This window comes from Camelus dromedarius, chromosome 9 (genome assembly GCF_036321535.1).
Source record: "Camelus dromedarius isolate mCamDro1 chromosome 9, mCamDro1.pat, whole genome shotgun sequence".
In the NCBI taxonomy this organism is placed as follows: Eukaryota; Metazoa; Chordata; class Mammalia; order Artiodactyla; family Camelidae; genus Camelus; species Camelus dromedarius.
The window spans coordinates 73240510-73255737 of NC_087444.1; the positions used below are offsets into that span (position 1 = coordinate 73240510).

Genomic DNA, 15228 nt, shown 5'->3' on the forward strand with positions numbered 1-15228 from the left:
GGCCCACACACTCACCTGGCGATGAACCGAGCTTCTGAGTGGCGGCAGGCAACAAAGAGGCCTTTGATGATGTCCATCTTCTTGGTTGTGGACTAAAGAGAGAGAGGACCGGCAGTCAGCGCCTGGGGGTGAAGGCAGGGGAGGGGCCACACCACCCTGCTGGCCACACTGCCAGGGGAGCTGCCACCCTTGGGATACCTGCCTCTCATTTCACGCTGCAGTAACAAGCTCACTCTCCTCCCTGCCTCCCTCCGCAGCTTTATCAGCACGTACTTATGGGGTCCTAACACCTGGCAGGCACTAGATCGGGGCTGGAATCTCAGGGGGGGTTCCTGCAATTTTGAGAGCGGCAGGAAAGGCAGCTCTGATCACACAAGCAGGGCTGACACGATCCAGCTCTCAGCAGTCTAACCAGAAAGAAGCCTTCTTGCCACTCGCTGGGCTTCAGGCCCCCTGGGTGAAGAGCGGAGGGTCTGGGGCATGGGGTGAGCTGCCCTGTCCCACTCACTGCATTGCCGGCCAGCTGGGCGATGTCCCGGAACTTGGCGAAGACACCGGCGGCGGTCAGGGCAGGCGGGGGCAGCATGAGTCTCTGCATGCTGCGGCTGCTCTCGGCCACCAGCCCCACGTCGCCCTTCTCTGTGGCCTCGGCCCGGACCGACTCCAGCTGCCGACCTGGGGGTTCGGGGGTGGGGGTGGGGAGCAGAGAGTGCAGGTGCTGAGGACGAGGAGGGGTGTGGCCGCGCATCTCCCCGAGATCTCTTCTGCGAGATCATCTCCCCAAGATCTGGGCCGCGTGCACGCTCCTGGCGAGCCCAGTTCCTGACGCGCTACCGGATGACATCCTCTAGGACCTCTGCTACCTCCATAAGCCCTCACCTTCCCTCCCAGCCCCCTGCCCTGCTCTTTGCCTACAGCATCTTTCCCTGTGACCTCAGTCTCAGTGTCCCCAGTCATGCTCTCTGCCGGCACCCTGCCAGTCAGTCTGTCCCATCAGGCTCTCCAACACCCCTCTTCCCTGCGCCGCTCCGTCATCTCCCAGATGCTCCTGGCCTCTCTCCCTCCTCCTTCAAGCTCCCCTCTTGTTGGCCTTCCACCACAGCCCATGTCTCACCTGTGGCCTGAGCCACTGCCTTGAGAAGGATACCGTCACCAATGCCCAGCTCCAGGCCCTGCTGGGGCGGCCCCAGGCGGTTGAGGCTGAGGTAGAGGACGGGGAGGAGGTCTGGAGGTGACAGGGCCACCACGGAGCGCAGCAAGTTGCTCAGTGTCTCCACCATGCGGAGCCTAGTGAGGAGAGGGATGGGGGTGAGACCACCCTGCATTTCCGGGTCAAGGTCAGGGGGAGTGGGGGGATAAAAGGAATCTGGAAAAGAGACAGGAAAAGGCTCAGGACCAGACCGGGTGTGTGACTGAGCAGAGACACAATCACAGACCGTTGGAGGGAGAGGAACTCCACCTGGCGAAGCCATGATGAAGACAGTGACCCAGTGACCATCATCTACAGAGAAATAACCGCCGATGCGGACGGATCATTTTCCAGGCGCGGGTTTTAAGCCCTCGGCAGCATTCCCTAACTCCCTGAATTCTCAAAGCTCCCCAAGGCAGGTATTATTATTCCATTTCACAGATGAAGAAACTGAGGCACAGCAAGACTATGTAACTTGCCCAAGGTCATAGAGCTCGTAAGTACCAAACCGAGCCCGTCTGCTCGAGGACCTGGGCTCCCAGCTCCCAAGCTGTGCTGCCTCTAAAAAAATAGAATATTTCTGTCTGTGTCACAGCAACTGTGGAAACGTCTGGGTTTACTGTTGGCAAACTCGGAGGGTCTCACTGAAAAGACAAGCTCTGTGTTTCTTACGAAGTCCTGTTAACAAAGGCAGAAGCGATGTGAGAAACACAGGATCACCACGGACTTAACCGTGACGGGGAAGACCCGGCACCGGATGCTGCGGTGGACGGAACAGCATGCCCACTCACGTCCACACAGGAACTCAGAGGGGGGCCTTAACTGGAAACAAGGTCTCGGCGGGTGTAATTCAGGTAAGACCAAGGCGAGATCATCCTGGATTAGGGTGGGCCTTGAGTTTGATTTGAGTCCTTATAAAATACAGAAGACACACTCCTGCTGTTGGAAGCCACCGGGTCTGCGGTCATTTGGTTCGGCAGTCCTAGGACACTCACTCAGAGGCCAGAATTAGTGGGCGAGAGCTTGAGGAGAAACAGAGTCCTTGCAGAGACTCAAAGCGCACTCCAACAAGACGCCTGGGAAACTCACAGAGGGAAACTAGGCAAACGGGCGATGGAGATGCCTGGACGATGGTCCCAGAGCCGTGTCACCCAGGGGCACGAGCTCTGAAAGGAGGCTGTGAGAAAGCACCTCCCGACGGAAGACGCATCGCCTCCTGAAGAAACAGCAAAGCTAAACAAGAGACATTCTACGAAATTGCTGGACTCCTCACAAGTGTCGAGGTGAGGAAGGATAAAGACAGAGGAACTGTCGGGGAGGAAGGAGATGAGAGGTGGGACGGCTAAGCTCAGTGGATCCTGGCCTTGCACGCAGAGAAGCTAGCAAAATCCAAACGGTCTATAGATTCCTGACGAGCATGGACGGCCGGCCGACATGGAGGGCCAGCTGTACCCTGCCACTTTATGCAGGGGACTTGAGCACCCCCAGACTTTGGCATCCGCAGGGGGGTTCTAGACTCAATTCCCCATGGACACAGAGGGACGACTGTACTGACGTTAATGTCCTGGTTTTGGTCTGTCTCCTATGCTGATGTAAGATGTGAACACGAGAGGAAGCAGGTCAGGGTGGATGGGGACACTGTACTATTTCTGCACTTTTCCTGTAAGTCTAAAATTATTTCCATAGAGTTTAAAAAAATTTTAAACCCTCTTATTTCAGATGATGGGGTTTGAACAGTCTCCCGCAGTTCTCCTGAGCTAAGGGATTTTGGACAGTCTCTTCTGAAACTAAATGCCACACCATGTCACTTTTTCACTTCACAGTTCTCACGGCAACCTTGAGACAGATAATCAAGACCTTACTAGTGAGAGACCACAGCTCAGAGAGATTAGGTCGCCTACCCGCTGTCACACAGCCAGGAAGCAGCAGAGTGGGGCCCACTCCCACACCTGTCGGAACCCCAGGGCAAGGCTTTGGCTCATGGGACCTCACTCCGCAGCCCTTGTGAGCCCCTCAGCCTGGCATCCAAGGCCCTTCCTGCGCCCCTGGTGCCCTGCGATTCCGTGGTGGGGTTTACGCCCCAGATGAGGTTACTCCACATTTACCAAGACACACATTTGCAAGAACAAGGTGTCAGGAATAGTCTAAATGTTGGAGAAGCGAAAATGAAGGGACAGCAGCAAGCAGTTCAAACAAGCTGAGATCTGCTTAAAGTAAAGTGAAGAGAGCTCTGAAAACAGTAACAGTAGGAGCAGAAGAGGCAGACCCCATAATAACACTGACATCAACTAAATACACAGGGGGAGTGGGGGCGGGGGGGAAAAGGAGAAAAGCCTGGGGATGGGGTGGGAGGGGGAAGACCAGGTCCGGGCCAGCCCAGAGCCCCACTGGGAGTGGAGTTCTCGCTACAAACAAGACCTGGACTTCTTCACACAGGCTGAGAAAGGTCAGCAAGGCTGTGGCCACTTCTGATTTCTTAGGGTAGATTAAGTTTCCGCCATCAGGAGGTGGACGCTGTTTTCCCATCCCCAGAATCTAGGCTCACCCTCACGCCTTGCTCTGACTAACAAATGAGGCAGAAATGATGGCATGGTCCCTCCGAGCCTGGGCCTCCACAGGGCCCGTGGCTGCTCCTGTGTGCCTGTGGTCTGTGATCTTGGCGTGAGGGTGAGGGTGAGGGTGAGGGTGCGAGGGAAGAGAGGTCAGAAGGGTTAAGCAGCTGGAGGCACAGGGACCAGCAGAGGGACAGAGCCGGAGTCCCCACCCCTCCCGCCCATGCCAGGCAGGCTTGGTTAATTACCGAGCAGAAACCTCCTCGATCTTCTCAAAGGTCCGGGCCACGGCCAGGTAAGGGACCCTTGGGGAGGAAAAGAGACACAAGAGTGGTGTGCACACGCATGCGGCCCCTCCTGCCTCCCCACACCTCCCTGGGGACAGCCTTACTGGTCCCCCAGAGCACATCTGCAACTCTGCTGCCCACTGCCCAGGGTTTCCTCTCTGTGCCCTCCAGTGCTGCCCACAGTGTCCCAAAACACGGAAGGCAGAGATTGGACAGTTTCCTCCCCCTGCGGCCACCAGTGGAGGGCCTCCTGCAGTGACAGGGGCTGAAGGAGGACAATCTGGGGAGGAAGAAGCCTCACTTCTGGCCCGGCTGCCAGCAGGCATCTTCAATGGGATGGTAGTTGTTCTTGGCCGGGTTGTAGCTGGGTGGGTCCAGGTGTCTGTGGAGGGAACAGGGATATTACAGGGGAGATGCCGAGGTCAATGAGAAGTCATTCCTCCAGCTAACATTTATTGAGCACTTACTAAGTGCCAGGTCCTAGTGAAGGAAAATAATTTGCTAACCTGGAGCTCACAAGCTGGTGGAGAGTCAGGGAAAACAAACCAACAAAACAAAAGCAAAGCAATAATTTCAGGTATTAAAAAATATTTCAGAGAACAAAACAAAGCCAAGTAGAGGAAGAAAGTGGGATGGTACATGCTACTTCAGAGGGTGGCTGGGGAAGACCGGAGAGGAGGCGTTTGGGCAGAGTGACGTGAGGGAGGGCACAGGGCATCAGAGAGAAGAGCATTCCAGGCGAGGGCACCACTCCTAGTGCAGCCTCGTGCTAAAGTGTGCCACTCACAGTAATCTCACTAGTCAGGTCTCAACTAGGGGGCAAAACTGATGTTAAGAATCCCTGAAGACCTAAACAAGCAATTCTCCAAGGAAGACATGCAAATGGCCAACAGGTATATGAAAAAAATGCTCAATATCACTAATTATCAGAGAAATGCAAATCAAAACTACAATGAGGTATCACCTCACACCAGAATGGCTATCATTCAAAAGCCCACAAATGACAAATGCTGGAGAGGCTGTGAAGAAAAGGGAACCCTCCTGCACTGCTGGTGGGAATGCAGTTTGGTGCAGCCACTGTAGAAAAGTGTGGAGAATCCTCAAAAGACTAAAAATAGACCTACCATATGACCCAGCAATTCCACTCCTGGGCATGTATCCAGATGGAAACCTAATTCAATAAGACACCTGCACCCCAGTGTTCACAGCAGCACTATTTACGACAGCCAAGACATGGACACAACCTAAATGTCCACCGACAGATGACTGGATAATGAAGTTGTGGTATATTTATACAATGGAATACTACTCAGCCATAAAAATGATGAAATTATTTCATTTGCAGCAACATGGATGTCCCTGGAGAATATCATTCTAAGTAAGTAAGCCAGAAAGAGAAAGAAAAATACCATATGATATCACTCATATGTGGAATTAAAAAAAAAAAAAAGACAAATGAACTTATATATAAAACAGGAACAGACTCACAGACACAGAATACAGACTTGTGCTTGCCAGGGGGTAGGCGGGTGGGAAGGGATAAACTGGGAGTTCAAAATTTGCAGATACTAACTGGTAAATATAAAATAGATAAACAAGTTTATACTGTATAGCACAGGGAAATATATTCAATATCTTGTAGTAGCTTATGGTGAAAAAGAATATGGAAATGAATATATGTATATCCATGTATGACATTGTGTTGTAAGCCAGAAATTGACACAACACTGTAAACTGACTGTATCTCAATAATAATAAAAAAAAAAAGAATCCCTGAAACATTATGATTGGAATAATTAACTCTTGATGAGGAAATTGCGAAGCTGAAAGAACTGGTGGTGTTTGTCTGCCTGTTTCGGAGGCCCACCTACAACCAGATCAGGAAATCCTGGACCCAGAGCGTTACTCTTTTCAATCCACTGTCCTCTCTGCTGGGCAGCAGATACTGACTCACCCCTTGGCTGCCTCCTTTCTTACAGAGCCAGGTCCCTCTTCTTCAGCTTCCTTTTTGACTGCCGGCTTTCGGGGGGCTGGGAATGAAGCCAGGAAACTGTGGGTCCTTCCTCCTTCTGATAGCCCCCACCTGCTGACCCCTCCCCAGCCAGCATCACCCCAGTGCTCGGGGAGATGGCGACATGGCAGGAGAGGCCAGTCAGACTTTCTCACCTGCCGGAGGGCAGGAGGGATTCCTGTCTCTGGACGAAGACCCCCCCCCCATGCTACCCGGAGTGAGGAGGAGAAACTCACAGAAGAAACTGCTGAGTGTCTTGGCAGCTGGGCGGGGAGGCTGTGTCTGGCCGTCCTCCTGTGGTCCCTGCTTCGTTGCCATCTCAGGCTTGCAAACACTTTCTGTCAGGGGCTCGGCTTCTAAAGCAGGAGGGGTCAGACCCTGAGACTTTTCTTTTTTAATCCCCGTCATTCTGACCTACAGATGGAAAACATCACCAACTCTGCCCTTTTCCTTTCCACAGTGTTGGCTTTGAGCCTCTTGGGCCCGATGCTTCAGTGCTAACCAACGGAATTCTAGCATCTGGCCTGACACTGGAGACTGATGGATAGTGGTAAAAAGAAATACTGGCCCTGTAAGCACTGTAAGAAGGAAAGGTTCCCGCTGCTCCTGCAGATGCAGAACGTCAGATAGGATTCTGCATCCTGAAGGTGCCCCCACTGCGTTCTTTCCACCACGGGAGTCTCTGGACGCCGGGACTACGTGGGTTGTTCTCTGGCCCGTGAGGGTAGGCCCAGCCTCCAAGATCTTACTCCTCAGCCTGGCTTTCTAACTTAAAAAAACCACTGCTCAGTTAATAACACTGAGTGCCCATGATATCTGGAAAATACATTCTGTGGGAGGACCACAACAATAAAAACAGTCACAGTAACAGAACCTATGATTTCCCTAGAATTTGCATTTAAACAACACATTTGAGAATCTTATTTAAAGCTTAGCTCATCTAGGTCTTACTTAAATTCCCTGTCTTCCAAAGACCTCCGACCTCAAAACCAGAGAGATGGGGCTGTGGGAAGATGAGCATCAGAAACTCACCGGGGGTCTCTCGGGGTCTGGGGGGCGTCGTGGGCTGCTCCTTCGCATCTGCCTCCTCCTTTTTGCCCACTTCAGGCTCCGTGAGGCTTTCTGATGGGGTCTCTAGTTCTGCTGACAGGCAAAAAAGTCAGACGGCAGGAAGTCACTATGACCCCTCAAGGGCATTTCAATTCCCAAGGCACTGATCCCATTTGTTTTGCACTGGGCTGATTGGACTGTAAAGTGACAGGGGGGTAAGAGCCCGCTCCTGGGCTCCTCTGGGGTGACCAACCCCAGTGTTCGCCCATACAGCTAGGAAATAGAGAGGGCCAGTCCTCCCTTATAAACCATTATTTCAGAATGATTCACCGCGAAATAGACTTGGAAGGGGTTCAGTATGCAAATGAGAAACTTCTTAGAGATAAACATAAAGCTTTTTTTTAAAGCTATTATTAAGTAATAATAAAAACTGCATCAACTAACTTAAGAAAAAAAATCTGCCTTCGTAGAAAGAAACCACCCACCACCACGCCCCCAGATACAGACAATAGCTAAAACTGCACGATTGACAGTAAAATTTGTACCAAATGTTTTTTGGGGGGAGAGGTGATTATTTATTATTATTACTTTTTAAAATGGGGTTATTTAAAAATTTTTTAATTAACTAGTTTATTGGGGGGGGTAAGTAGGTTTATTTATTTATTTTTTAATGGAGGCACTGGGGATTGAACCCAGGACCTCGTGCACACTAGGCGTGCACTCTACCACTGAGCTATATCCTCCCCCTAAAATTTGTTACTGATTGAAAATGGCCAACAGGAAATCAGATCTCCACCAAATTCAAATCTTCCTTGGGAAAGAGGAGCCTAATAAGGACCTTTTATTAAACACACACACAAACCAACAGTGGCAAAGGCTACAAGCCTTCTGATCTCATGCAGGCCTAGATGATCAGCGGCTTGGGACTTCCTGGCTGTGCTTCCCCGCGTGCACCAAGATTCAGGGAAGCCACGGGGACACAGCAGGATATCTGACATTTTCAAGGGAGGCCAGTGACATCTGTTGGACACCATATGAACTAGCTTCAGGTAGTCTAATCACAATTAGATCACTTTTCTTTGCAATTCCTAACACTATCTTTCTGCAAAGCTGGGTACTCGGCGTGATAAAAAACCAAGCAGTGCACAAAAATCAACACAGAGCAGGAAGTGAGCGTGGCAGTTCTCAACTGGATTCCAAAGTTTGAGAAACTGTGCAGTGCCCAGGTGACATCCTATTAGTAAGTAATTGTGATTATTTAAGAATGAGATCAAACAGCGTTTTTGCTTTCCATGTATGTGTATTATTTTCTCAAATGCCCAAGTTGCTAGAACATAAATGGTTGTTTGGACGTAACTTAATAAATGGAACGGTGAAGGCACTGGCCTTGGGGCACCATGAAAAAAATCACTAAGACACAAAGGGCACTGGAAGGTTGGGAACCTCTCTGCTTTCTGGTAAAATTTACAATAAAAACAAACCATGTAAAGGAAAGTGTTTTCCATACAATAAACATAAAAATAGAAGAGAAAACCAGGAAACTGTGTATGCATTAACACTGAAGGAAGATGGCCAAACGAATATACTCCAAAAAGCTTTGCTAACAAAAATCCCCATGTTGGGGTGTGGGACTCTGGTGGACAAGTGTGGATTCTTGGACAGAGGCATCAAATCAGTGGGGTCCTCACACTCTGTCCTCTTAGACAGGCCCCCATCCTTCCAGGACCCCTGCCCCAGTGTCTCTGTTTCCCTCCCTCCCCCTCTACCCCCCATGCCTCACCTTTGTCCTCCTTCTTCTTCTTGGCTTCTGTGACCCTGTCCTTGCTCTGCTCTTCCAGGACTTCCAGAAATGTCCGTTTAGGAACCTGCTTCCGGGCTGGGAAGGTGAAGGGCTCAGTGTGACCTATTCACTGGCCCACCGGCCCCAGTGAGCTCAGACTCCGTGATGATGGGGCCCCCAAGAAGGCCCTAGGCCCCTGTCCCCCTTGCCTGCCTGCAGCCACTGCCCCAGCACAGGCCTCGTCCTTCAGGCTTCGCTGCTCCCTGGCTGTGTGTCCTTAATCTCTCCGTGCCTCACCCTCCCTTATCTGCAGGATGGGCACAATCCTACCAAGGGAACAATGCTATACCACGATGGACCATGCTTGGCCCAGGACCAGACTCCAGCAGATGCGCCCGGTGCCCTGCCTGCATCCCTAGGGTCTTACCATCTCTGTGGGACCCAGACAGCTTTTCTGGATCCTTGGAAGTCCAGAAGTGGCAGGGAATCAAGGCCCTGGGAGGGGCCCTCAGCTAGTGACTTATGGAGTCGGGGTAACAACACCCCGGCTCTTCGCGCCTGCGTGGACAACGCTGAGGCCAAAAGCCTCTTCACCCACTGAGCTCCAGATGCTCACAGCTGCCTCTCCATCCCGGAGTCCCTCCCTGTCTGTGCTCTCTGCACTTCCCAAAGAGACGGCTCACACTTGAATTCTTGTTTCAGAGCTTCAGGGCCTGCTTCTAGAAGACGCCAAACCAAGCTACTGACACACGGTGAGGAACGCACTAAGAGGCGGCTGTCATCATTTTCATCATCTCTCACCTTCTCCCTGGTCTCCCGGACCCCAGTGGCTCCTGCACAAGGCCCCCGAGCCACCTTCTGCCAGCCGCGGCAGGCCCCAGCCCTCCCCTCCTCCCACCGCACTCCAGGATGAATTCACTTGCTAGCCACCCTGTCCCCTCCGACCTCTCCCCACCGAACCCTGTGATCTTCCCACACGACAGTCCCCTTTATTCCCCAGTATCGCTCAGCTGCTGTTGTTCCCAAACACTCCAGGCCATGTCACACCTCTGCGTCTTCACACCCGCTGTTCAGTGGCCTTCTGAGACAAGGGTCAGATGTCACTGCCTCTAAAAGGAATTCCCTGACACCGCCCCCTCCCAGGGCCAAGCTCAGTGTCGGCCCTGAGCTGCCGGCAGGGCCTGAGCCGCTCCGCTATCCCGTTATGACCACCTCTCCCGCAGTGGCCCTGCCAGCTTGCAGCCCTCCCAGGGCTCCCAGCTCCCCCAGGACAAGACCCAGGCGCAGCCCCGCACGCCAGGCCCCTTGGGAGCTGGTGCCTGCTGCCCTCTCTGCCTCGTGTCTCCCACACACTACCCACAAACGCTCCCTACTCCTCAAATCGCGCTTGATTCTCCAGAACACTGAGGTGATGGGGTTCCGCGACGTGCCGCGCTGTTCCCTCCCTGAGGCCTCTGCACAGTGCACCCCGAGGCATTTGCACGTGTCCTTCTCGGCTGCAACACTTCCCAGCTGCCCTTTCTTAATGCAGCCAACCCTAAGCCATCTTCCACGACTCAGCCCCAACATCACCTCCTGCGGGCTGGCTCAACCCTGAGCTCCGCCCGCGCCTGGTATTACCACTATTACTTCTCACACCAGCCCCACCCCATGGAAATACAGGGCGAGCCACCTACGTCGTCTTAAACTTCCTAGTAGCTACATTGAGAAAAAGGGAAAAAACCAAGTGAGCTTAGTTTTCATAATACAGTTTCCCCAACCCAATATATCCAAAATATTATGACTCCAACATGTTTTGAACATTAAAAGAAGTTATTAACATTCTTTTTTTATGCTAAGTATTCAAAATCTGATGCACTTACAAGGACATCTCAACTAGGGGCTCAATTTTCATCAGAATTACTCCATCTGCATTTAGAGTTCATAGAATTTACCATGAAAAGGGAGATTCACTTATCCAAGTTGTTTCAAATGTACTTGGAAGTCTCTAATAACAGAATCCAGCATTGCTTTCAAATTTAAATGAGACAGCATTACAAATTCAGTTCCTCAGTCACACCCAACACGGTTCAGGGGCTCAGCGGGCCACATCACCCTGCATCACCTGGGGGTCGCTCTGAGCCTCTACAAAATCTCCCCGAGCTCCCTGGGCACAGAGACACCCCTCCTCAGGCTGGCTTTCACAGACCTTCTCCAGTCTCACGGCTGGCTGTCCCCAACCCTGTGCTCTGAGGACCAGCACACCAACCCACTTGCAGCCCCGAAGGGCTTTCTCAACTCGCACTCCCCCTGCCTGGAACTCTTCCCTTCTCGGTCCCTGTTTTTGTCCTTCAGGGCTCAGCTGGGCTAAGCTCTCTTCTAGAAGTCCCCCTCGAGTCATGACCCCTCCCCTGTGCTCCCACAGTGAATTCCATCACCGCACATAATCACAATTAAAACAACAGACATTTACAGAACCCTCACTATGGGCCAAGCCCAGTGCCAAGCACTTCACACGTGTTCACTTTTAATCCTCCCCGCACTTCTATGTGGTAGGTGCTGTAATTATCATCTGTTTTACAGATAAAGCTCAGAGAAGGTAAGTCCTTTGCCCCAGGTCACACCGCCAGTGGATGGTGGAGCCGTGCTCTTTACCACAACACTAAGCTCAGAGCTGTCGTGAGGGTGGCCGGATGACACAGAAACCCAAGGGCGGACAAAGTCAGGCAACTGAAGGGGCAGGGCTGGGAGGTCATTACCTGTGCGACGCTTTGGGATCGCCGGGATCGCCGGCGGGGAGAGGACTGCTGGAGAGGTGTTGGAGAGGGAAGGGCTCTTGGGAAGTGTGACAGGATGGGGAGGGGAGTTCTGTGGAGAGTCTGGTGCAGGCTTCTGGAAGGGGTGAGAAAGAGCAATTCTTGAGTGAGGGGACGAAGGAGGGAGCACTCAGCTAAGTCATCTTCCAAACACTTGAGACTACAGAGGGACTCAGCCCCAGTTCAGGCCTCATCCCCTCTTACCTGCGCCATCACTCTACCCACCTGCACAGTGTCATAGTCCCAGATGTCCCTATCATGGACCCCAACAACAATTCTTTTTCTAAAGTAACAGAATCTTTGATTTTTAGCTAGGCATGATATGGCCCAACTAAAAACTACATTTCCCAGGGTGCCTTGCAGCTGGGTGTGGTCAGAAGCCTGAGGACTACACTTCCCAGGGTGCCTTGCAGGTAGGTGTGGCCAGGAGCCCTAGGTCTACATGATGCAATGTAAGGGGAGATAATGTACACTTCCCTTGGTTCAAATAACATTCAGTTAAGGGCAAGTGGGGTGCCCAGGTCTTCCCACTGGTTGAATGTGGGCATTCACTTGGACAAGGAAGTCTAGGGACGACAAGCAACAGTATAGAAGCAGCCTGGCTGATCCTGGCCGAGGCGGAGTTAGGAGCGTGTGGACCACGCACAACCCCTCAGCTCTTCCACCTTCTGGAGCGCTATCTCCAGTTCTCCTGAGCAGCTGCTGCCCTCAGTTCCAAAGCCCAGTGGGAATGACGGTTTCTTCTGATAAAAATGGGCAGGCTGCTTACCTGGCCTTTGAGGGGCGAGGGGGCTTCCTCCTCCTCCTCCCCCTCGCTGCCCAGGACCCGGGCCACCTTCCTCCCCGGCCTCTTCACTGGAGAGTCGCCCTCAGGCACCATTCTATTCCGCTCTTTCAGAGCCGCCCTGGAAGGCGAGAAAAATGGATTTTTTCCGGCAGGCAGAGTGGGGACCCTGCCCAGAACACTCCAGCCTCTTCGTTACGTTTCATTCCCCTCCTTGCCTTTCAAGCATTCAACGAACATTTTCCAGGGGCCTCCTCAGCATACACTTAGTCATCCATCCCTCCCACATCTCTGGAGGTCTCCCCTGTGCCCACGCTGTGGTGGGCAATGCTGAGAAGGTGATGTCCTTACTTAGGGCAGAGACTGTCCTCCGACATCCACCTAGTGACCTGCTTTCTTTCACTTGGTCATATAATCCCCTTGAGTTTTAGCTAGGTCCATGGCCACTCAGCTAGGGACTACAATTCCCAGCCACTCCTGCAGTTAGGTACGGACACGTGATGAGTTCAGACCAACAGGATGTAAGCGTTCCGACTGAGGCATGCCACCTGTTCCTGACTGCCTGTCCTCACTGCTGTCTGACCCCTGGTACTCTGACTTGCTTGGATGATGCAGATAAGAGCATGAGAGGAGGAAAGTCGGGGGAGGCTGCCAGTGACACAGGCCACCGTCAAAATAAAGTGTGACGTGCACGCTGGTAGAGGTCTCTTAAGGGGCTGAGAATACAGCTGATTCCTACTGCTTTCTGCACTCAGAGCTCGCGGTCTGGACAGAGACCAAGGTGTACACAGACCACTCCTTACAGGTCAATGATGGCACAAGCATGTTACAGAATATCATCAAAAAGAATAAAGTGGGTTTATAGGAAGCACTTGGCTCTGAGATGTTTTCTGTGGGGAAAGCAAGCAGGCTGTCAAATCTCCGAGAGGAGTGGCTGTTGATTTTACTGCTAACCCCACAGGGTCTAGAACAGTACCGGGCACACAGGAGATACTCAGTAGTTATTTGTTGAAAAAATGAATCTGTACAGTAGGACTCCATGAACATAAAAAGTGCATGAATGTTTGCCAGCATATACCTGCAACTTGCATACACAACAATCCTGCTTTTCTTATTTAAAAATAAATTAAAGGTGTATATTATTATCTGTTAGATGACAGGCCTGTACCAGCTCCTTGAGATATAACAGTGATCAAAATAAGAGTCCCTGCTATCCAATATACAAATGTGGGACAAATATTTACTGAGCACCTACTATGTTGATAACTCTGTTAGGTGCATGTATGTTTAAATGCATATAAAAAGGGTATGGAAAGATATGACTCAAATTGGCAATAGCAGTTCCTCTGGGGAGTGAATTCTGAAAGGACTTCAAAGTTTTTACTTTACCCACTTCTCTGAGTTGACGAATGAAAAATTACCATGTGTGCGTCCGCCTAGGGGTATCTGTGCTTGGAAAAACTATCTGCATGTGGGCCCAAGGAATCACACATTAGACTATTTACTGCAGAGTGGATTGTTTCAGCCCAAAATTGGAAACAACCTAAATATCCATCAGTAGGGGAATGCTAAATAATTTCTGCAGTACACCCATAAAATGGAACACAAAGCAGAAAGTGAAAGGGATCAGATGGCCCTCTGTGCTCACGAGTGGGAAAAAAAATCTCTAAGTCATACTGTTGCTGAAGAAAGCAAGTCGAGAAACAACATACACGTATGATCTCTATTTTTCAAGAAACTAAAATATTCCACAGAAAATAAAATAACCAAAGCGTGTATAGATAGCAATGTAAATGCAAAAGGAGCCGATAGAAAAATCAAGAGTATTGAGAAATTATGACGTGATTCTTAGCGCTTACTGAGCGTCTTTGGTGAAGCAGGCACTGTTCTCTAAGTTGTTAGTGTGTTAATGCGTCAAATCCACACAGAAAGCCTGATAGAGATCGTGATACTCTGTTACCCATGAGGAAGCTGGGGCCCGGAAGTGAAGGTACTTGCCCAGGGCCCCAGACTGGGGATGTGAGCGGAATCTACCTTGAGTGCACGGTCTGGAAAGCTGACTGGTCCAGGGACAGGGTCTTCCTGAGAACCTGTGACAAAGATGCTGGAGGAGAGAACATTGTTCTCTTCCACTTGGACGCAGCCAATGGCAGGTTCTCTGCTTCATGGGGAAAGTCTGCTCCAGAATGAAGTCAAGACACCAGGACAGAGCCCTGAAGACAACTCTGAGGCCCTGGATCCAGCTGTGCCTGAAGCTGAACCCACCTTTGACCTTCCAAGTTACTGGAGTCAAAAATTTCCCTGTGGGGCCCCGATACATCCCTAGTTGGGATTATAACTCTTGCAGGCAAGAGAGTCCTGACTGATAAAGGAACAGACTCCCCACACCCAGGCCCAGAACGTACTTTGGAGGGGACTCTGTTTCTCTGGTGCTGTTGGATGTCTCCTCTGGCTTCTTCACTTTGCCTTCTTTCTTGGGCTGGAAAAATGACCTGGAGGAGCAGAAAAGGGGGCAAAAACAGGAATTATAACAGTACCAATAACCTCTCCCACAGGTGCCACATTCTACAGATTTCCACGCCCACAGAAACACAAGAAACATCCCAGCAGGCAACACAAGATTTCAAAGAACCCCCTTCTACCGATAGGGAAACTGAGGCTCAGATAGAGAGGCAACATTCCACTTATTTGTCTTTCCCAACTCACCTGCCACCTGAGAGATGACACACCCCAGTGTCCACTCCACAAGTATTAGCTATGCACTCACTACGTGCCAGGGC

The 15228-nt window shown here is 51.3% G+C and overlaps 1 protein-coding gene across 7 annotated transcripts in view; it reads right to left on the reverse strand.

Moving 5' to 3' along the window:
- The window catches only part of LIG1 (DNA ligase 1), a 37066-nt gene that overhangs the window by 12852 nt on the left and 8986 nt on the right, over positions 1-15228 (reverse strand). For 3 of the 7 annotated variants that reach the window (XM_064489466.1, XM_031458992.2, XM_031458995.2), the window contains exons 3-14: positions 14854-14940; positions 12434-12569; positions 11608-11740; positions 8870-8965; positions 7072-7182; positions 6276-6395; positions 5983-6058; positions 4330-4410; positions 3990-4046; positions 1115-1287; positions 509-675; positions 16-92 (exon numbers count right to left, since the gene is read on the reverse strand). In XM_064489466.1, the coding sequence (XP_064345536.1) occupies positions 16-92; positions 509-675; positions 1115-1287; positions 3990-4046; positions 4330-4410; positions 5983-6058; positions 6276-6395; positions 7072-7182; positions 8870-8965; positions 11608-11740; positions 12434-12569; positions 14854-14940 (1314 nt within the window). Of the gene's footprint in view, positions 1-15; positions 93-508; positions 676-1114; positions 1288-3989; positions 4047-4329; positions 4411-5982; positions 6059-6275; positions 6454-7071; positions 7183-8869; positions 8966-11607; positions 11741-12433; positions 12570-14853; positions 14941-15228 lie in introns of those variants that run through there. The other 4 variants (XM_031458993.2, XM_064489465.1, XM_064489467.1 and 1 more) reach the window with 3 other exon arrangements.